Genomic DNA, 23,686 nt, shown 5'->3' with positions numbered 1-23,686 from the left:
AGAGATGCAAGGGGAGTGGGTCTGTGCTTTCTCTTGTTCAAGTGTTTTTCAGCTGTTTTTAACCCTTAGTTAGTAACAGCCCATAATATAGGCTCCCCTTCATACTACAAATGCAGTGCAGTCCTGGAACTATTTTTGTAATGGATATGAAAAGGATCATTGGATTTTGACTTTACCCTCAGTTTCTTCCTAAGATTTTGTCATAATTTTCTCAATTTCCCTTTTTTTTATCACCTTAAGACCAAATATGGAATAAGTAAATACATTACTATATAAAACAGAGGAGTAGACACCTGATGAGATGATGTCAGCTGTTCTCCCTGAAGAACAACAATGGGCTAAATAATTACAGACAGAGAAGCATTTCAGAAAGCAAGATCATCTCTAAACAGACCTTGAAAATAGAACATGCTGTCCTACAGCTATTTTTATTATCAACATCATTAAGATAAAAAGTAGAAAAATTCTAGACATAGATTTACAAAAAAGAGTTGTTTATGCCTGCACTGAAGAAAGAAAATGAAGACCAGGAGAGGGATGAATATATGGGAGTGGATGAAGGTGAAAATCAATGAAGTAACAAGATTAGCAATGAATTGACTATTGTGGGGAAACGGATTTTCATATCCCCAGCTTGAACAAAGGACAGCTGCTGGTGGTCATTAATTAATGATTAATGACTTCTGTGTTAACTAAGATAAAGAATATGATGGCAACTGTGAGTGATTAAAGCTTGGGTTCCATTTTGCATTTGAATTAGGGAATGGCCATAGAAAAATGAATTGGGAAATACTAGAGTTGAGAAATATCAATATAAAAATGTGACTTAAGTATATGGGAATTGTAGCATAATCATTAATAATTTTATGCCACTTGCTCATTGAAAATACTACGCATATACTAAGACAAGTAACCCTGCTAATTAGAGTTTAAACTGTCTAGTATGAAGTCTTTCAAGAAATTAACCATCTGTCATTTCTCTAATGATCCTAATGGAATATGTCTTCCAAACTGCCTATATAATTAATACTGATTTTTGTCTTGTACATTAATTATATGAGAAAAAGAGCTTGTAATTAAGATAAACTGTAAGTGGGCATTTAAGTGTGTTGGGTGCTGATAATTCAAGTGATGCATCTGTTGTCACTTTCACTGCCACATCCAATTGTCAGCTGATCACCACACTTCCATTGATTTTTACTGAATCAATGCGAAGGAGACAGGTGACAAAAAGTAATTTGAGTTCCAGAATTCAGAGATAGCATGAGGAGAAAATACTTAAAATATTCTGTTTGTTTATAAGATTTTAATTTAATTCACAAGCTCCTCCACTCAAAAATGGTTATCAGTTGCATGGTTTTACAAGATTACAAATGGAGAAGCATGTTTTTTTTTTTTTATATATATGTGGGAACTTCTATGAATTTCTATTCCTCAAGTGGTTACTTTCCAATGCTGGTAGTGAATGGTTTAGGAAAACTGACGGCATTGTATCCTTTACCCACAAGTATGAGGTGCAACTCAGTCATAATTCCTTTCCACTGTTGATTTGGATTCTATGTCAATTTTTTTTGCATAGATGTTTGCAGAATTTGGATGGGCAGGACAAGTATTGGGAAGTTGCAGTATGCAAGTGGGAAATGTTTTTCTGTTTATTTTTAGTTGTGAAACGTACAGTAGGAAGGGTAGTGGCTGATGTCGTTCTGCACTTTGAAAATAAAAGGAGGAGGAGATGGCTGACACACCTAGTGGTCAGCATGTTAGCTTCTACTAAGTTCTGCAAGAATCTCTGCACAGATAATAAAAGCAGTAGGACAGATCCCCATCTGCTGTGTCATATGTCATAGGATTCAGTGGGTCTGTACGAGTTTATGCCAGCACTGCATCTCATGAGGATGCAGTACTTTACCCTTCATAATCCTCTGAAATGACATCTTTGTCCAGGAAACCACATGAATTGTTCTGGAGTAGCAGCAAAGTAAAATAAAATTCATCACTTTCTGTGCATATATGTATGTGTGTATAATTGATTTGTTGCACATCCAAATGCATGAATTAATTACATCATCACATAGTTTTTGTATCCCTTAAATCATCTGTGTCATAACGATCATTCTGTTTTTTTAATGGATGTACATATCAACCCATTCTTACTACTGTTTTAGCGTAGAGCGGTAGCACATTATGGAGGTGAAACTATCTAGAAAGAGATCATTCTAGACATAATTTATTCAATATATATAATGTGTTTGAAACTTCAGTTGGTTCTCAGAACAGAGATTTTATTAATGTTAACACCGTTGAGCAGCGAGTCCTGGCAAAATGGATTTTAGATCTATTAGATAATATAGCTTTAGAGGTAATCACTGAGACTAGTGCATTTGGTTTTATAGAAAGTTTATGCAAATATGGGTGTGTTAATGGTTAAAATCTCTCTCCAGAAGTCAATTTTATTTCCTTGCCACTGTACTACTCCTACACTGGCCCTGCCCCATCATCATTTTGGTGTGCAGTGAAATAAGTATGGATATTTGTTAAATGTGTGTCATATTATTTCCTAAGAAGTTGCTTGAAATGAATGACCTCACTTTTGATTCTTGGAGCATCAGAAATATATTTGGGCAGTACTGACATTCTAAATAATGCAAATGATGTTTCTATCCTGTTTTTCAAACTTTAAAAAGTGGAAGAAGTCATATTCATGGTTATCCTTAAACAATTCTTTTGCTTGAAATGAATTGCTTTTTTGCTTTTTTATAATGCACAGCCTAATCTGCTTCTACAGTTTCTAGATTGATATTAAAGATTGCTGAGCTCATTCCATGTCCTCTCTATTTAAGATGACTTTCTGAATATTTCAGCAAAATAAGAAGACAAAATGTTAAATGTGAGTTAATGAAGAATTATCAACCACCTTTTTCATGACAATCAAGTATTTCTATCTTTAATAAAGCTAGATAGAGAATTCTGGAAAAAGCTCTTTCTGATAGTCTCTTCAACATTGCTACAGATGATACGCCATGCATTAAAAGAGTGAATGTTGTAAGGTGCTTTATGTGCAGGACTTTTCCCCTTCTGTATTTTAACCATTTATTATCCGTCCGTATCAGAGCCAGCCGTGCAGTGCAGACTGATTTCTCTGTGTGGTGCCCCTCAATATGTATGGAGGGAATATGAAGAAGTATGGAAGGAATATGAAGTACTACATATAAATGGTTTTAACAGTGCTATTGAACCCAAGCTCAGATGAGGCAGGGTAACTGATCTAGGTGAAAGGTAAAACATTCCAATTCTTTTTTGATGACATTTTTTATTCCTATCATTTTAAAATGTCTGTTTCTGTACTTGTACTTCTGTGGCTGTGTGGTGGGCCCTCTTCCTGCCCCATAGGCAGACATCCTCCATGAGCTTTCTTGCAGAAGGATATAAAACACTGAAGTTTCTCACAGCAAGTGGTGGAAACCAAGAATATTATCTTTGAATTCAGGCTCAGTTACTTAGCTGATAGTTAAATTTTGTTTTTTAAAAAGTTCATCTTAAAAGACTCTTCAGATTTTATGAGTCTACAGAGTAAATGTTATGAAGATACATTCAAGGGTGACAGTTATCTTTTTTTTTCTGCAGAGGCCATACATCTATGCATATGGTCTTTGAGGCCCAGGTACTGCAAGGTGGACTCACCCATATTGTTAACACCTGGCTGTGCTGGAACACCATCAGCAAATTCCCTTGGCATGGGTCCCTCATGGGCTTTCAGAACTGTTCTGGGCTTAAAGCTGCTCCTCGTGGTGTCAGACCGTTCTCAGCTGCTTTTCTCTAATATACTCTTGTCCACAGGAAAGAGCTGCTATGCATGCTGGGGATGCTACTGCAACCCTAAGGCATGAGGTGGATGGTGGCATTTCTCATTGAGCATGATACTTAATTTGCCAAATGCAGCGATTTGAGCTGAGTTTATCAGTGTGATGTATTGCTGTATATACCCCCCCCCTCCTGAGATCCCAGAATAATGTTTTTGCAAGATATTTTGGCCTGCTGAGTGCATAATGTTTCTTACATTTCCATAGCTATTTTCCTTTCATACGTTACATAAAACTTTTACAAATGAGAAAGCAGTGTATATTTTATATTTAAATGGCATATTACATATAAATAATATCATGATATTAACACAAACAAAGCCAGAATATGATTACAGCATAGATAATACTTTTAACCTCATTTGTATGAGCGCGACATTCTTTAATTTCATGACTGATCTAATATAAATACTACTTCAGCCAGCATGAGAGATTACACTGTGGTGGGAGGTTGGAGTCAAGTATTGTAACCAGATTTGAGGGGCTGGATCATTTGTGAACAATATCAGTTTTGGTTATTAATGCTGAGAACGAAGTAATTATTTCTCACGCTTCAGGGCGGAGGCCTGCAGCCTCAGCTTGGCTGTATCCAGTGGGGACTCAGTCCCTGTATGGAACAAGGACATCAGGATGTTGCTATAAAATAAGCAGAAAAACCCTAAACCAAAATAAAGCAAACTAAAGAACCCCGTGAATTGTTTAAAATTGATTATTTACATTTTGGTGATTTTCCTCCTCTTAAACAATGGATATTTGTTTTGCTATAGGACACTTTATGTCTACTGATGGATTAGGGATGTGCCTATGTGCAATTTTTATACTAGAATGTGCTATATGCATTTTTATACTCCTGTGGTTTATGGCTAGTATTGAATAGCAAGTCGAATTCTTCCATAGTGATTTGCAAGTGTTAACAAATTCATTTTCCTGATAGTCCTGTGGGATATGCGCAGACTTCAATTCTTTATTATAAAGCAGATGATTCAGAGCAGTGTGACATAGCCAAGACAAGGGAAGAAAGAGCATCTAGTTTCAGATTTAAGACTTGTGTCATAGCCAGAACTGCCGTAAGCTGCACTAATAAGATTTGGTAAAACCTGGACAGAATGGTGGCTATGAAAGCCTCAAATGCAGACTAGTTCATGTGTGCTGATTCAGATTATGTAGCTTTATGTTCCCAAAACAGTTGATTTTACCGAAATTAAATTTTTGGGTACTCTGAGACTATTTATGTTTGAGTAAATATTATTGATTTAAAGAAAATACACGGAATAATTTCAGAAGATGGAAGCTTTTTATTCATGATACCTACAGACTAAGACACTGCATGTTGAATATACTCAAGCAGTTCTTCTGACATTTGGAAAAGATACTTCAAAGCATCTTCTTTTGAAATTGCATTTTCCATTTTTTTAAAGAACCACAAACTAAAACATTAAAATGTTCACCAACAGAAACACTTAGATCATGCTTCTTTTGTCCCTCATTCTGAGGAGCAGCCTGTTCTTTGTTTCCTGGTTACTTAACTCAACTAAAAGTGAGTAGAGTACACACTGAAGTGAAGGAAAACAAGGACTATATTTTGAAGTCCTGACTTCTGCAAACTGTTCTTGCAGCTTGGAGTGTGTGACTTGCACCACTGGTCATCTTTCTGAAGGAAATCCTATGAATCCCATGCAGGATAAACCTGCATGTTTAAATTATGCAGTAGAATTATTATATGGATCTTCAGTATATTAGCCAGTTCTTTGACAGATGTTTACGAGAACTGTGTAGCCTATGTGAAAAGTGTAATGGTGGTAGTTCTCCATTAATGAAAGTGGAGTTGTGCTCCAACACATTTCTCACATAGAAGTATGTGTTAAAAACACATAACCTAATTACCCCATTGTTTCATGTTGACATAGCCAAGTTATCACTAACTACTACTTCTCTCTTATTAAAAAGCTTCTGTGTATTTTAAAACTTGAAGAACATCCCATTGTTCTTTCATTTTCTAGAGCATGATGAGTGTGTAACAAACCAGCACAACTGTGATGAAAATGCGCTTTGTTTCAACACCGTGGGTGGGCACAACTGTGTCTGCAAGCTGGGTTACACTGGAAATGGGACTGTGTGTAAAGGTAAGTGGCTGAGAACCTGGGGATTCAGCATTCCTTGAACTCAGTGAGGTGCTTTGCTAATACAAATCTGTTGCCATACCTTGAAGAAGATGGGCAAAATGCTAGGCTAGGCATTTAGGTCTTGCACCTACTAGAAGATCTTCATAGGTAGGTACCCAGGGACCCTGCGTATGACTGAGTTCATAGTGATTTGAGGATGGCGCATAGACTTGGTGGAGACACAGTGCTGCTTTAACTTCTGTTGTATTTCACGTCAGAAGGGGTGATGCTATTGGGCCCAAGTCCCTGGGAGTCCTCAAACTCATAACACTGTATGGAGAAAATACCTGATAACAAAAGTAGTGCAACTGCAGGGAACTGGCTCAGATGTGAGAAGTGGTCTAACTGCAGCAATTGCATACCAAGAGTTCCCACTTTATCTGTTAGGTGTCAGACTCAATGGAGCCTCAGTTAGCATTGATAACGACACATAGATTCATTCTGCTGCTGTGTTGAGGCCAAGCCCAGTATTTCTCTAATTGCTAAGCTTGCTTCTGATCTTAATGGTGTCTTTTTCTTCACCTGAGCCACAGTATGATTCTTTAAATATTCCTAACATAATGACCCATCTGTAAAACATCTTAGCATCGTCAACTCCCAGCCAAACACAGAGAAAGAGGGAGAGATGTGAGAGATGTCAGTAAATGACCCCCTTTACACTGAGTTCTCTCCTCTGGGAATGGGAAATCCAAGTTAGCCTGAGGAGGTTCAAACCACAGCTGCTCCTCTCAGAAGTGTCCTTGATCTTTGAACTCACAGGTGAAGGTCTGTCAGCTCATGAAAAAGTAATTGGGATTTCTTTGGGTCGAAGACAAGGTTCATAACCCTATAGCACTTGTGTTTCTTGGTCAAGAGCTCTGAGTGTAGATCTTACATTTCACAGGACATGTGGCCCCACTGCAGCAGAAAACTGCACCCTTCCTTTCTTCTTTTGTATTAAAGGAGTGTGCAGGAGAAGTCTCAGACCCTATTGGAAAGTGTCCTCTGCAGCCCCAGCTGTGGCGTAGGTGTCCTTCAGGCAGAGCATCATCTCTGATGGCTGTGGCCTCCCTGCTCTGGGCCCTCTTGCACCAGCACTCCATATAAGGGTCTCATCAAGAGGCTGAAGCCTCAGAATGGAGACCTGGAAGGCTCACATTCCTAATACCCATGTCTCAGATGGGGCTGTAGACCCCATCCTGTGGCCGGTTACAGGTGCAGGGCCCACTGCCCCCAGAGCTGCACACTTTGGACTATGCACTCAACTCTTGTTTTTTGTTGTTTCGTGTGAGCAGAGAATTGCTCATTCCATATTGCAGATCAGAGCAATTAAACAGCTGCTGTGTTGTATATCAGAACCAGTTGCATTTTTGTGCCTGCAGAGAGATTTCTTTAGTGCATAACTATATCTGGAGAATGCTGAAAAGCCTAAATATTCATAGCTATATCTGGAGAATGCTGAATTGCCTAAATATGTGAGCGCAGCTTCTCAGATTGCAGTGTACCAACAAACAAATCCAGGGATTGGCTTCAAATTGTAAATGGTAAATGTTTTTGAGTTTTTCAGAATCTCTGGAGGCAAATGACTATCTTCCAATTTAATCTCTGAATGATGGAGGAAGGTAGCCAGCTGATTCAGTGCTCATTTGTGCCTGCTATGCTCATGCTTTTATTTAGGATGCTAAGAACAGTGTTACCCTAAGAAGAGTTCATTCACTGCTTCCTGGTGCATAGGAAGGAGTACATATGTAGATTGTTGCCATCATATGATTTACTCTAATCTCCTGTAGCTTGTCAGTCCATCTGGCTAATGAGGCAGGGGGGCTATAAACAATCTTTAGTGACCTCTGTCCTTCAGGGGAAGCAGCCTCTGCAGTCAGTGCTGTGAGGATTGTGCTGGTCATCAGACTGTGTCTCAGTCTGCCCTGGCTTGGGGACGCCTGTGTGGATACTGAGGGTAATTTTGTTAATTCTTATGCTTTTACTGTTTCAGCATTTTGCAAAGATGGGTGCCGGAATGGAGGAGCCTGTATTGCTTCCAATGTGTGTGCCTGCCCACAAGGCTTTACTGGCCCCAGCTGTGAGACTGGTAAGATTTTAATTGAATTTATGGTGAAGGAAATCCAAGAAGGATGCTGGAGGTAATCCAAGAATAAAGGAGAGTTTTAAGTGTGTGCCCTAAAAGAGGAAGCTGCTGCTACAGTGTTACTCACTTTTCCTATATGCCTCCCAAGTGAATACATTACAGGAGTTCTAATTAGAAGCACATGGACTGCAAAAATGAGAACACGAATTAAGACATCTTGGGTTTTGATGTTTCATAATTAATAAGATTATTATAGAATTGCTTTTCACCTCAAATGGCCTTTATTATCTCCTGTGAATGGCAGATAACCCAACATCTAGAAATGAATCCCAGTAAGTGATTATTTCTGTGCTGCAAACATGTCTAGTTCACTTATAACCTTAAGTGGAGATTTCTGCATCAACTCAGTGTTTTTTACTTAGTGTAAGGCAGGTTTCAGTTTTCCTGCTGCTTTTCCTTTCTCTTGCAGGCATTCCTTTCTCTCCATGCTGTCCCCGAGGATGGTTGTACAACAAAGCCTTGTTTTAGAGCTTTATTTTTTAAGTCTTGGATCTACACAAATTACAGCAGCAGGCACTTTGCCCAGCAGAAAATGTACAGTGTTAATACTTAGCATCTCAAGTGCTTGTAAATAATTTCTCAAAGTTCAAATGAATAATTTCAGCACCTTTATTTATTGCTACAGAATTTTTAATGCATTCTAACAGTATGTGCCCTCAGGAGATAAAGGGAGAAAGCTCACTTAGATTAATTGGCTTCAATATGCCTAATAAAAGGGCAGTCTGCTGGCTATGATTGACTATTGTTGCCATTCTATATTGCCTTCAATAAATCTTCCAAGCAAAGGAAAGGAGGTCATCTGAGCAAGTATTGCTTTTGTCTGACTTGTAAACATGTCCAATTTAATGAAAAACACAGACTGATCCGAATTCTGTATAATCTGGTCCATTTGAGAGATGAGAAATGTGATTGTTTTCATTCTGCTGTAGTTGAAAGGATATCGCCACAGTGCACAAGAGGGGTGCTGTGTGAAAAGCAGCATTCTGACTGTTGATCTATTTGTAGAAAAATGTCAAAATGGCAAGTTTTCAAGTATTTTTTCACTTTTTCACAGCCTAGAAATAGTATGGTATAGGATATCAAGGTCTCTTCAATGTAACAGTGTTGTTTTTTTGCTTGGAACAGTTTGTTTGCTAAGATAAGGCTCAAGTATTAAAACAGTTACTTTGTTTTAGTAATATTTGCTTCGTCTGTTCCTTGCAGCATCCAGCTGTTATCAACTAAGCATAACATCAATCGTTTCAAGGACCAGATTCATCTTTTCTAACTTTTTCTACCTGAAGTGTGTAGACTACAAACCTCCTGTCTTCAGTCTCTTTCTCTAGTCAAAATTAACATCCACTATCAAATGGGAGATCTTTGTGGATTGTCTGAGTTGCCCCCTGAAAGTCCTATTTCTGTTCTCTTCTTTAGAGGAGAAGCCATGGACACTCTTCCCAAAACAGAAAGTTCAAAGGCTGACCTAGATTTAGATTCTGGATATTTAGACTCAAAGGCCCTTGCAGGGCAGCAAGGCTCTTGGCTTCACAGCTTTTTCTTTCATCAAAAAACTTGCAGGAGGGCAGGCAGTAGGGTTGGATGAGATCTGAATGTCTTTGTAAGCCTCATACTATATTTTCTGAATACCTGATCTCAATATTTATCAAAAAGGTTATTATGCTACTTTTGGTTCTGATACCTCTGAGCTAGTGATACTATTATAATGATTTGGAGAAAGTTTGGCTGCCCCAAACCAGTTTTGTTGGTCAGTTTTGCAAGAAGAGACTACTTTGTCCTGGTAGAGGTCCATTAGACATCTTATTCGTTGTTGCTGGTGAAATAAATCATGTTAGAGTTCATTCGCATGGGTATAAGTCTGGTCACCTCAGTTGGATTAATGCCCAAGAGTGGGATTAGAATAAAATTAGACATAGATTTGAAACCCATACAGTCTGAAATACCTTCAGAGTGACAAATGGAAAAGATTCTGTGTTCTTTCTGATATTGCAATGCTAGAAATGTGCAGCCATAGAGGAAAATCTGAGCTTCAGACAGTACATATTCATTTCCAGTGAATGTGGCAGAATTTCCTGAAGGTAGTTTTTGTTAGGCTTGAAGTGATCAAGACATTCACATGATAAACAATTTATGCTGGAAGCTTCCCTTGTTGAACAGTCACTTTATCTCCAAAAGAGATATAAACTTTTGTAAACAGACATCTTTAGTTGCAATCACATACAAGCAGGAAGGGTGACTGATGTAAAGATGCCAAATCTATTTTTAAATCACATATTACTTCTTTCTATTTATGACACATATTTAAAAACTGCTTGTTAAAGATTTTTGGCATTTTTCACTTAAAACATGTAGTGTAATACAAATTGTCGGTAGCAGCTAGACCTATCTAACAATTAATAGGAGATTGAATCCACAACCCAGCAATAACCTAAAAAACACAATCACCAGTCCTTACTGTGTACTTCTACAAAAGATGATTTAGTAGATCATTTCTCAGAACTGCAGCGAGGATGGGGTAGAATGGGACCGAATGGAGATGATCGTGTCCAATCCAGTTGCTCAAAGTAGGGTCAAATTGAATGGGTTTCTCACAGCTTTGTCTGGTTGGATTTTGAGTATCTTCAGTTGGAGTTTTCACAGTCTCTCTGGGGAACCAGTTCCAGTGTTCAATCAGCCAGCTCTCCAGGTATTGTCTCAACAGCATGAAAAAGAGGGGACGTAATGCTCTTCCTAGTGCTCTTAGTCTTATCTTCCACAAGGGTACATAACTGGCTCATATGCAACTTGGTTTAGTGCCTCATCCCTTTCCACATCCTTTCCAAACCCCAGCTCTGCACATATATTCCCTCTCGGTTCTTTTTAAAACCTGAAAAGGATGATGTTGTCCCTTCCCATTTATTGTCTATGGAGCCAAACTTGAATGTTACAGGGCAGGCCATTGACTAAGAACACGATGAAACCTGAGCTGAAATGGCTGGGATTGCTGTATCCCAGAACATTCCCTTAAATATTTAACAAGGCTGTTTGGCAAAAGACCTGACCTGCTTCCTGGTGCTCTTGTTGGTAGGGGACATACTCTATTCCACTGTTCATCTATCAAAGCTGCCTTTGGGAACAGCTTGTAGTAAAGGATCAGACCCTTTGGCACCGGTTCCAGTGAATAGCTGATGAACTGGAGTTGGCTGTTAATGTGGAAGCTAAAAGATACAAACTGGAAGTTGAGTTGGGCCTACTGGTGATGTGACTGACAGCTTTCTGAGCCTCCCAACAGAGGGGGAGAAGCAGAAGCAGGGACTGGACAGAAGCAGTGAGTAGGAAGCAAATTGCCTGCTTCTGATGGGAGAGTTTAGAAATTTTCTGATGAAATTATCCTGACATTGAAATGTGGCTTTAGGGCATGCCTATTCACCCAGAGTACTAAGCAGCTTTCCTGATTCGGGTAGAGTAGTACCAGAAGTTTGCACATGTTCACAGGCATAGCTGTAATTCTTTTCACCTGTCAGCTACCATGAAAAGGGTCTGTCAAATTCCCAAACACGATGCAGCTTTTGCAAAGAAGCAAAGCTTTGTGTAACTAAGTGCTGTAATGGGCATTGCATTTCATAAAGTTTCCTACTTCCAAATGGTTCTTCAGAGGTGTCAGCACTGTGCTCTCTATAATATGAGATGAGCATCACTTAGTACTTTCAGTCAGACATTGTTTTCATGAGAAGAAGTATTCACTCTGAAGTGCCTTGCAGCTAACAAAGCTGTTGCAATGCTTTTGATTTTTCTCTGCAAGCCTTTTAAATTAACTGTGGCCTGTGCCTTGTTGAAAATGCATCAGTGGAATAAGAAGACAGATGTAAGAATCATGTGCAGAAACCTCAACATCCAGCACTACTACTTGTTGTTTTAGCTGGTAATAGGACATCAAAATGAGATTTGGAGAAGTCTTTCTTCTCTTCCCGTAGGAAGCAGCTTTAAGCATTATTAACACTGGGGATGCATTTGTTGGCTTGTATACTTGTTAAAAGATTTTCAAGTCTTACAAGGCATAGGAGTAGTTAAACTAGTAAAGCACAGTCTTCTGCAGTATGGAAAGCTGAGACTACCCAGGGAATCTCAAAATATTTTTACCAGTTAAATTTGTTCAAAATACCTTACAATGCCCTCCCGCTTGATTGTAAAATTATGAATTCTTCAGTAGGCATTTTTAAATGCTGTTTTAAATTGTGTTTGAACATTGCTTTATTTCAGAATCCAGCATAGGACAATTTTGTTAGATTGCCTTGATGGTACTGTAACTCCCTTTTAATTTGATGAACAGTGAATTTGTTTGGCTATATGTGCATACATACAAGATTACTGCATTTTTGCTGTTTGTCAGCTTTTCTTTTGAGTTCCTACATTCATTTTGTGCTTTGAGTATTCCCTTGGTCCTTTTTTAATTATGCATGAGATCAAATAGCAGAGTTTTACTACTAGTAGTGTTTTGATGTAGTTTTTGTAACAAGTTGGTTGGAAGTACATGGCTTCTTTATGGACCTTTAGCTGTGGCTTACATTTCTTGATAACAAACTTTCTTTGGATATCAAAGGAATCATATCCACCTGTTATTAAATGTGTCATGGCAAACTGCTGAAATAAACTGGCGCACAAAGCTGTAACGTTTAAAAGGACACACTGAGAAAAAAAAGATTACTTACAGTCTGTACATTTACTCAGCCCTATATTAATGCTGATGGTGTAATTAAATGCATAACTGAATTTATGAAAAAACAGTCAACATAAGATACATGAGCCCACTCTCTTTCATCAGATCTCCTATCAGAAATAGCCAATTTTAGGAAAGTATATTATTTGGCTCTTCTCTGTATTTTTTTGCACATATGGAGAGCTCAAACAAAAATAGAAAAATGGTGTGAATACCTCGTGAAGAAAGAAAAAGACTTTGGTGTAGCTAAAAAAACATGTCAATACGTTGTCCCTAACATGTAGTTCCAAATACTAAAATGCAGCTTAGATGGAATGGTCGCTATTGATCAGGTCTCTCTTTCTTTTTGTTTTGTGCTTCTTTCTATATAAGCTAAATAATTAGCATGTATGACTGTTACACTTCTTAGCAAATCCAAATTAATTTGTTCATGTGCACTGTCAACGATAATAGGAGAATTCAGATTTTTGAAGGCTATTATTATTTCATTTCCAAAGGAAGCTTGTGAAAATCTTTTAGTTCTGACATTCTAGTGGATAGGAAAATAGTTTTGCACGTTTTGGAATATAAGGCACTGCCAAAGTAACCTGGAAACTTGTTAACCGTGTTGATTTTGCAAAAACATGGTGAAGTATAATAGTACTTTCAACATCATATGAGAATTGTTTCCATTTAAGCCTTTGATCCTTGGTGTCCAGCTAAAACAGTTTCAATCAGCTTGTGGCCAGGTAGGCTCTGAAGCTAAAGCTGTGACAAAATGGCATTTGAAGCCCATAGAGCATTGAACTAATTCTGAAAGAACTGGGATTACTTTTGGCAGAACTCTTAAAAATTCTTGGCTCCAATCTAGTAAAAACTGTCTGTAAGCTCTGAAAGTACTGTAGCAAAAAACTGCCATAGCTCAGAAACCTGCCTTTTGCTTAGTTTTATTTTTAAAATGAAAATTTTAATTACTGATAGTAGGATTGGGGTTTACAACGAGAATACTAAAAGGCTCAGATTCATGGTGCATGCGTGCAAGGTTCTGCAAAAACCTCAAGTAATAAAGAGAACCTTTAAAGAGTTCACAGTCCATACAGGGAAAGCTGTTTGTTTGCCAGGACAAATTGCTTGCTTGCTTGAGTCCTGATGTCTGGAGGATTCAGGCTCTCCTTTTTGGAGAAGCTCCCAGGTGTGAGACTAAGAACTTTCAGGGTACTTTCAGCAAGCAGTGTTTAAATAAAATTCAAGTGCTGACTTCAACTTGCAGAAATACAGAAAAGTTGGGTTAACCTACCACGGATAAAATTTTAAAAGCAATTAGTACATGAGCCTACTTGAAGTGTAAAATGTCAATAGAATCCAGTGGACAGGGAATGGAGAATTCGTCAAACTCCAAAAGTCAGGCCTCTTAGAGTCGTTCAAGTCTGGTATTTCAACTGAAGTCATTTTCAAAGTTCATAAACTACTCAAAGTTGCCCCTTGATGCAAGCCTCCCTAAAATAATAAAAATCATCCAGAACAAATCCCAAAGAAGATAAACTGTGGAGTCAGGCAGGTGAGATCCAGCTGACCTTCTGGGCTGCATACTGCTGTTGGCACCGCAGCTGTGTGAGGTGGTGGTGGTGGCAGGTCCCCATGGAGCCCAGGCACCTGGCTGGGATGAGGTGAGTGAGGAGGGATGCTGGATATGCTGTGTCCCCCTCACTGTTGGGCTTAGAGGCACGTACACCCTAGCTCTGAGTGGTCACTGCTACTTATCATCCTTGAGTCATTGTGAGTGGTCCTGATTTTCTTAATACATCTCCTGACATCCTGATCTATGGAAGCTGCGGTCTTTTTGGCCATGGCTGAAACGTAGCTGCAGACATGAAGTTCTCAGTATCATGTTTAAATGATTTAACTTAAACTTGTGACAGCAAATATCTAACTGTATGTTCTATTCTCAGGATCTGACTCCGAATTAAGAACCATTCTAAATTACAGCACGCACCAGCGTTTAATTAATATTTTCTGTAGTTTTCATCTCAGCAGAAAGAGACAGGATACAGATGCTAAAAATAATGAAATGATTTTGCTGAGGATGCTGAAACATCTTGCTTTATAACCTGCATCTTTGCTACTGAAAACCATTACCCAGGTCCCACGGGCTGGTTAATGAGTGGTCTGCTATGTAGGCTTGGCCTTCTCAAAGATGGTTTCTGCATGTGAATTACTTATTGCAGAGACAAGAATAATGATCTTTGAGCAATCCTTGGTTTATCAAGATAATGCAAATTACTAGTCTGTTCAGCGATGCTAAACCTTACTCTATGTTATTCCATTTTAAATGCTCACTTACTGTAGGAAAAGCAGATCATAACATGATGGCCCAAATTAGGGGAATCATTAATTTCTATGTCTGCTTTAAACATAACAGCTAAATCTACTTTAAAAAACTGTTACTATGATAATTCTCAATGCCTTCCATTCACTTTCCTTTTTCTTTTCTCTTGCCTCAATTTCACGTAAACGGTTTGTTACAACAGTAATTCTCTGAAAATGAACTTCCACATTGCTTGCTTTTTATTGTTTGATTAGAGTGTAATATATTGGTCTACTTCTGACTAATGATTAATAAGAAGAAATGCCTTCAGTAACACAGACTGACTGTTCCAGGCAGATGGGACTCCTGTGTGCTCTGTCAAATCTGAAGTTCCTAGAAAGCCTCTGAAAAGTCTTACTTGGCACTCTGGAGCAGAGTGCAAAGTGACTTTCGGTTTCTATATTTTTTCCTACACTTCTGTGATATGCTTTTCATAAACTTATGAGGTTGGAAGCCATCATATTCACAGCACCTATTCTGTCCAGTAGCTTTGTTCATACAATACATCTGGTGAAACAAAGAAAAAAGGCAAACGTGACCTCGATAGTTGACTGGGCAGGAGCTGGTTCTGAGATGACAGGCTGAAGATACATGAGTATTGCTGGAAGTCCCATAGAGTTCTGTTTATCTAATAGAATCATAGAATCGTAGAACTCAAATTTGAGTTAAAAGAAGTTGAGTATGAATAAGTAAGCAATTTATTTATACTGCTCATCTGTTTTGGTTTCTAGGTAAACCAGATAAAAATAACTGTTTTCTTAACTGATCTTCTTCCTCATGCTTTCATGTCACCAAAACTGGGCCTTGTACTGAACTGATACAAATTAATACAGTTCTTTTGACATATAAACTGCTGTGCTATTTTGATGAGCTGCATGCCTGGTCTTTCATCTTTGCACGTGATCCATTTTTGCTAACTTATTTCTGTGAAGTAAAAATAATAACTGTTCATAATGAGTCATTCTAAAATGTCCATTTGGACTGATTCATTGTTGCCATTGATGATCAAGACTGTTTGTTTGACCACGGTATCTCTGACCAAGGCTAAGAAAAACAAGCAAGGACCATGAAAAGTGTTGGTGAATTAGAAATGCTTTAATATATTCTTGAAGTCAGGCCTTGGGTGAGCAGGAATCCTATTAGTGTTTAGCTGGAGGAACTATAATATGCAGTATGTTCATAGCTTTATTCATAAATCATCTGCCTCCTCCACAACTAATTATGATTCTAAGTGAATAGCTGCCCAGTCCAAAATGCATGAAAACAAAACAAGCTGTTACTTTTGCTTTTACCTCTAAGAAGTAATGAATACACTATGGTTTAATTAAAGTCAAGGTAAGGATGATTTCTAAAAAAGACTGTACCCTCATAAGGATCTTGAGTGTGATGCATTTGTATCATCTTTTTAGATGTGTTTGTGAAAAATTTGTTGAGATTATCTAACTTAAAATCACTGTAAAACATCTGATATATTACATCTTAAGGAACTCTGGGCACTAAATAGGCGAACACTGCAGTCTCTCTTTTTTTTTAATTGAGCAAAAGCGGAATGACAAGAACATACACTGTCAGTAATTAAGTAGAGGCAAGGCTTTAACTCTCTTCTGACTGTACCTCTCTTTTAGCTGGCATCTTCTCTGACACTGAAGTCCTGTGGAGGTAGGGCAGAGAGCAGCACGCAGGACGCGTGTTGCAGCATTGGATTTGCTCACAGGGCTTGTAGGAGGCAAAAGACAGGTCCGTCTCTCCCTCTAAAACATACTCAAATGAAGAGGTGAAGGTTGAAAGAAGGGGTCAGAGTTGATCCAGACACAAGATGAAAACCCGCAGACAAATTACATTCTGTCATATTCCCAAATTGTTGGGAATATTTATCAGTTGGGAATTCAGTAAACAGTAAACACAATGTAAGGTCTAGCAACAACCTGGTAGATAAGGATAAAACAAATGCAGGTTGTCTGGGCTGTGATCACCTCTCTGTCCCCTTTGACTTGTCTGAGATTTCTCTTATGCATATAAATTCATATAACGAGTGCAAACTGGCTAAAGTTTCCGTTTCCTCTCCTGACCCAGAAGAACTCAAAAGATCATTTTCAGAGAGAGCAAGAAAAACTTGCACAGTTTCTGCTGAGACTCTTCTCCAAGAAAATCAACATACATTTATTTTCCTCATGGAAAAAAAATAATGGATTTGAAGGATTTTATTCTTAAAGAGCTTATGAATCTTGAGCACGTAATGTTTATAGAATAAGAGCAAATTCAGATTGAGAAAGTATTGTCACTAGGAAGAAAAATCATATGGCATATATCATAAAGATCTATGAAAGAATTAATGAATGTCAGCTGAATTGTTATTATCATTAATAATTCCATCAAATTTCAGCTAATTGCGTGCTAATAAAAGCTGAATCTTCATATTCATAAACAGATTGGGCTCTCCTATAGCTCTTGCTCCCTGGTGTGGGGCTGTTTCCCAAATATCATTCCCTGTACAAGAAAAAGCACAGAGCTGGTACAAGTGCTATCTCCCCATTTTACAGATGTGGAAGTCAAGACACGTGGGGAGAGTTGAATAGGTGACAAGGCTTGCATAAAAAGGCAGTGGCAGATGTCTGGATAAGACATAGGTCATCTCATTTCTGCTTCTTTACTCAAATATGTCAACATCTGAGAGAAGGCAGGTTTTTGTTTTTTATTTTTTTTTTTTCATTGTATTTTTACAAAGAGGAAGTGCAGCCAATTCATAGAACTGGAAAATATAATTTTTTTTTTTTTTGGCTTTCTAAAAGGACATATTCTAAAATTGCTAGCTCATTAAATTGCATTAAAAAAAAAGGTTAAAAAGTTGCCTGTGAGAATAAACAAATGAGATCTGCAGCAAGCTAGCAGGAAAGCTTGTGTTCTGCAAATGAAATGTATTTTATTTGACTGCTGTGTGAGGAAGGAAAGTCACCCTGGTCCCATTTATCAGCTGATTTTTGTCTTGGTTATGAAAAATCAGCTCAAAAACAAACAGTGAGGCATTGGCTGGTGAATTTAGAAGGTTGGAAAACTTTTCTTTGTTTCACATTTTTTGCTTAGATTCATTCACAGAGTACCTCTTTGACAGAAATTAAATAAAATGCCCATATTGGGTTCAGTGAACATTCTGGATTGAGGAATGAAACCTACTTACCTCACTCCTTCTGTTTTGTAGTCTAAGGTGCTTTTTAAGATGTTTTTCCTTCTGTATCTTTTTCTTCCTTCATCTTCCTTGCCTGACACACTTTCTTGGGTGTATATAATTTCTTTCATGCCTCAGAGTCCCTGTCAGTTTTAAATAACAAAAGACCTTTCTTTTTTCTCTTCTAGAGCCAAATATGAGTACTTATATTTATATTTTCTTTAGCCTCTTGAAACACTGCAGTCCTGTCTGTAGCAGCTTAAAAAATTGAGAGAATTGGAAAAGAAAGTGCTACAAAAAAAGATTTGAGGAGACAGGAAGTTTTGTTCTTTATTAAAAACATCAAAATGTATCCACTACTTAGCTATTACTTCTGCAGAAAAGAACCTTCCTTACAAAATATGAAACCTAAAATTTCAATTAGGGTCTTAAAATACAATGATCTATAAATAGAATATGAATAGTTCAGCTGGGCAGCATTATAATAGAATGTCCTTCTGTTATACAAGGGAAATGGAGAGAGCCTTCATAATTCACTGTAGGGTCTCTCTTTTATGAATTACATTTAACTATTAGTGGAATTAAAATCTATTACAGTGCCAGTCATTGCACCATACCCTTGTGGAGCCCTTCCTCTTGCTGTCAGCATGAGGGAGTGTGCAATCTCTGCACCTATTGCAATGATATGGGTATAGCCCAAGCAAAGAAAAGACTTTCTATTTTTTTCTCTGCTGTGGTTCAGCAGTTCTGTACAGTTTCTACTTGATTTGATGCTGCATGAGCAGCAGTGTAAATTAGTGGTCATGAGTATGTGAACTGTGAATCATGTTAACAAGTCACTGGAAAGCAGATGAAAGGAATAATGTTTTAAAATTATGAACCTTTCTAAAGGGTAGAAGACCCAGCAGAAGACCAATTTCGGATCAGGGTGTTAGATCAAGCCCTAGCCAAAATTTTGTGTTGAACTGAGCTGGATCATTGGAAAATTACTGTAATTCATACCAGAGCTGAACCCAAACAAAGCTGAGAACGTGCTGGTTGAATCCTTGGTTCAAAGATATAGAATGACTTCTTAGAACTCACCATTATGACTAAGAATACTCAAGATCTTCACAATGCCTGCAGAGACTTCCTTCCCACCTTTAAGAAAGAGAGAACATCTGGCTAAAGTAAATCTTTCTTGGGACAAATTAATCTAGCCTTTTAGTATCCAGAAATCAACATGTTTAGGGAGTAGCATGAGTGTGTTAGTCTAGTTCCTAACATTTGCAAACAGAGCTGCAGCACCTCCAAACATTACTATGCATCTAAAGTAGCTTTGTCATTGTATGTCAAGGTACAGAAGTGCTTTTTCTATCTTGAAGAAAATAGTTACTTTTTCAAGAAAGGGCAAACAGGGAAATAGAAGTGTTTATTACAGTTAAGGTGCTGTTGTGAGAATTATGGACAAAGTGAAGGCAACCTCACGCTACCATCAATGTCTAACAATAGGAACCCCACACCTCTCAGTTACCCTGACTTTCTAATGGGGATTACACAATTGGTTTCACAGAATCTCATAGAAAAATACATTCTCTTTTTTTAACTATTCATGCATGCACCTAGTTCATCATGGCTAATTAGGTGTTCTGAATTATCACCTTCATTTGCTACAAATGTCACATCTTTTGATGATATTGGATGTTAAATGAGTAACTGTCATAATCTCAGTTATCTGTGGGGCCTGTGATTGATCAATTTTTGACAACAAAGAATTGTTAACAGGGCTGCATGGTGAAGCAGCCAGTGGAAAATTCCCTTTCATAATGTTTCTATCTAATTTTGGAGCACCGCCACTGCCACACATAAAATAACAACACAATTGAATTTCTTTTTGCTGGCATTTAGCAGGACATATGGGGGTGTGCAGAAATCAATGGGGGATCGGGAGTCTGGAAAATTACATACTTGAAGAATTAATGAACTATAATTCCGTATTACATCCTCAATCACATTTTGCTTCCTTTTCATTAATGGAACTAAATTAGTTTTCCATGGACACGGTATTTTAAAAAATGCAATCATGCTCTTGTGAGAATTAAAAAAAAAAAAAAAAAAGAAAGAAAGAAAGGAAAAAAAGGAAACATTTTAAAAACCCTGTTTTAACTATAGTTATTTTTTCATGCATCATAACAGTTAGAAATATGTAGTGAAGAACATATCTGCAACACTGACAACTTGTTGGAGTAGTTTTTAATGTGGTAATTCTAACCCCAACTCTAGTTTCCTGCCCTTTGTGGCAAAGTATGGTGTTAAAGTGACTCAGACAGAATTTCTGCAAGACTTTGAGCAATGTAGAGACATAGGCATAAGAGTGGTGACTCCAAAGGCATTCAAAATACCTTTTTCCCTGCACCACCTAATTCACAACAGGAAGAGGAAAGTCCAGGGTCTTCACAGTTCTCCGAAGGGTTTACCTCAGATAACTGATGTTTCTAATGCTGTATCAAGTCCTTTTACTCATGGAATTATGGTATTCCGAGGTTAAAATTGTGGGTAATCTGTGCTATGAGCTTTCCATAGTTTAATGGGAATTCTGATGTGAGGGTTCATACACTGCAAAGCATATACCAGTACTCAAGATACTATAACATACATTTAAAGAATTACTGGAAGCTAAAAAATCAAAGCAAGATTGTAAGCACAAGCAGGCTCTAGAACATCTATTAATGAAAGAGGAAAGATCTCCTTTGGGGATCAGCAGCAGTGTTAGAAGAAACATGACGATCAGACTTTACAAACTTTACAAAACGTATTTAAAAGGCACTCTAAGTAACTTTGGATTATGGTGTAACTGTTATCTTTCTGGACTATTACAGCAGCGTAAGCTTCTGTATCCTTGCTTTTGTTAAAAAAAAATAAAATTCCTCCATGTAATATGTATATGCATGCAGTATATGGGAATGTAGTGGGATGAAAATCCCCAAAGCTGATATTTTAACAAGAGAAGATAGCTCCAGTATATTGAACTAGTTTTAAGCTGTTATAGTTCTCCACTGGGATCTGTTTTCTCCATAAGATCTCAGCTCAGAGGTCTGATTAAACAGCAGAGTCTTCCCAACTATCTTCACATTAGAAATCTGCTATAACATGAAAACCAACACAAACGCTTCTCTCTTTTTCAGTATGGGACTCTAGAACTTACTGCAGAGATAATGAATCCTTCTCAAAGCTGCTGAGTTTTGACAGGAGATACATTATGCAGAACTTTTATTTTGTCCTACTCAGAAAGGCCTTTTCCCCCTTGCATGCGTATTTACTAAGATCAGATAACCCAGACATCTTAATCCTACTGGGCATTCTGTTATCTGAGCATGAGTTTGAATAGCTGGGGCATGTTCTTTTGTACTAAAGTCAGACATAACATCCTTGAAAATGCACTGACAAACGCAAAAGCGTATCAGAGTCTGACTCCACATGTACCCAGGAAAAAAACTACCGAGGACTTATCTTTTTCAACATATTAGTACCCTAAACAAATTCTTTGGTAATGTGTTTCTGACAGGATTTTTCTTTCAGTGTATATGCATTTTATTTGTGGGACTGGGATACAGGTCGCTCTGGAGGTTATTAGAATGGAAAAGCTGTTGCCTTTGAAATGAGATCTCGAGTTTAGCCTAAGACTGTAGTGACTGAATGTTATAGAAGTTGCTGGCTGCTTATTAATCCTTATAAATATATCCAGTGATAATAACCCAATTAGCACTGGGAGGGATTACTGCAACTGAGTCTGTTAATTGGCAGTCTGAGTGCCATGTGTGTACTGTCCCAGAAAAACTTCCATGATAGATAGAAAACTAAATTCTAAATATCCACAGCTTTGAATATATGATGTTTCATTCTTAATGGCAGAAGGCTGTTGGACCTTTTGTTTGTATTGACTGGATAAAGCAGTTTGTGAAAGAAACGATTTTTAGACTAAACCTCTCTGTCTCTCTTAGTGTTTGATGGTGGCATGTAGGCTTTTCTGAGAGGAGAATTTGGTGATTAATATTTCAGTCTTGAAATGAGTAACGTGAAATGGTATAGCCAAACCCCATCTCCCACCACACCATGGCTCTTTGTTGAGTGCAGTTTGACCACATTAGAGAGCTTGATCCAATTGCTGGATGAAAGAGTATTGCTAGCTTTCAAATTGGCAATTTTATACCACTTTCCATCTTCAAAAGCTCTTATTATACAGAAATTCTCTAATAATATTCATCAGACTGCTAGCTTTCCTTTTTTTCCTACTGTACCAGTGAATAATTTGCTAATGATCTTATTTTGCTCTTCAGGGAGCAGGGTTTTCTCAGTCTCCCCAAGAGCAAGGGTGTAATAACTGAAACTGGTGCTACAGTTCAGGAAATGAGTGATTATGAAGTATAAAGAATGTGATTTGGAAGAGCATTTTTTCATGTCCAGGGGAACTAAGTGTATAGTTACTTTCAAAATGTGTCACTGTATCTATTGTATTAAAGTGAGTATTTAGTTTGCAAAAAGGTGCAAGAGAGTTTTTTTCCAGTTGAAAAATGGCAAATATGGAAATAACAAGCAAAAATATGGAAATAACCAGGCTGACTGATTTAAGCTTAAGAAAAATGCACAGGAGAAAAACAGAATCTTTGAAAACCAAATCCTGTGCAATGTAAGTGTGCAATAACAAGTTACCCTTGTAACTTGTTATGCAGCAGTGTGGTGTGTGTGGTATTGCTTTGAGTGCATTCATGAGTTACATCAGGTAGAGAGGGGTCTTCGTGTTCCTGGTGTTCTGTGAATCACACATCTGTGCTCTCAAGACAGTGCGTGAAGAACTGGAACCATAAATCTCCTGCCATGCAGTGCCCTGGAGTGGGAACAGAGCACAGCAGGTGCTGCTGCACAGCTGCCCTCCCGCCTGGCACAAAGGTTCCAGCCACAAACCAGCTTGGTGCTGCTTTCTGTTCCAAACCTGGTTCCTCACATGAGTGGGGTGGCAGATTTTTCATGTGGAATTGTGCTGCTTATTTGAAAAATAGAGAAAATACTGCCTCTGTGATAGTCAGTGGGAGTTGTTCCATAAATTAAGGGCTGGGATTAGACCATTTGCTCTGTAACATAAGATAAAGAGATTTATCTTATCTTTATCTCTCTTTTAGATCCTGGATGGTGATAGCATTCCTTCTTCTGCACCCCCACCCCCCAGCTTCTTATAGCTAGCTGAAGAGGAAAACTTGCAAATACAGAATAAGACTTTTGTCCATCTACTTACAAATGCCACTAGCTCCTAATGAAAAAAAGCACATGCCTCCTCTTCTTGCACTTAAAAATCTTATTTTTTT

At 38.0% G+C, this 23,686-nt stretch overlaps 1 protein-coding gene across 1 annotated transcript in view; it reads left to right on the top strand.

The window, feature by feature from the left end:
* Nucleotides 1–23,686, top strand: part of NELL2 (neural EGFL like 2) — a 141,901-nt gene that overhangs the window by 96,609 nt on the left and 21,606 nt on the right. Inside the window, exons 14-15 of the mRNA XM_042872902.1 lie at nt 5,861–5,983; nt 7,995–8,090. Coding sequence (XP_042728836.1) covers nt 5,861–5,983; nt 7,995–8,090 — 219 coding nt within the window. The remainder of the gene's footprint in view (nt 1–5,860; nt 5,984–7,994; nt 8,091–23,686) is intronic.

Source organism: Lagopus leucura, unplaced genomic scaffold (genome assembly GCF_019238085.1).
Source record: "Lagopus leucura isolate 7727_CA_CO unplaced genomic scaffold, USGS_WTPT01 Super-Scaffold_100008, whole genome shotgun sequence".
NCBI classification, from domain to species: Eukaryota; Metazoa; Chordata; class Aves; order Galliformes; family Phasianidae; genus Lagopus; species Lagopus leucura.
Note: the sequence above shows the minus strand (reverse complement) of the source record. Positions and strands in the feature narration are given on the sequence as shown.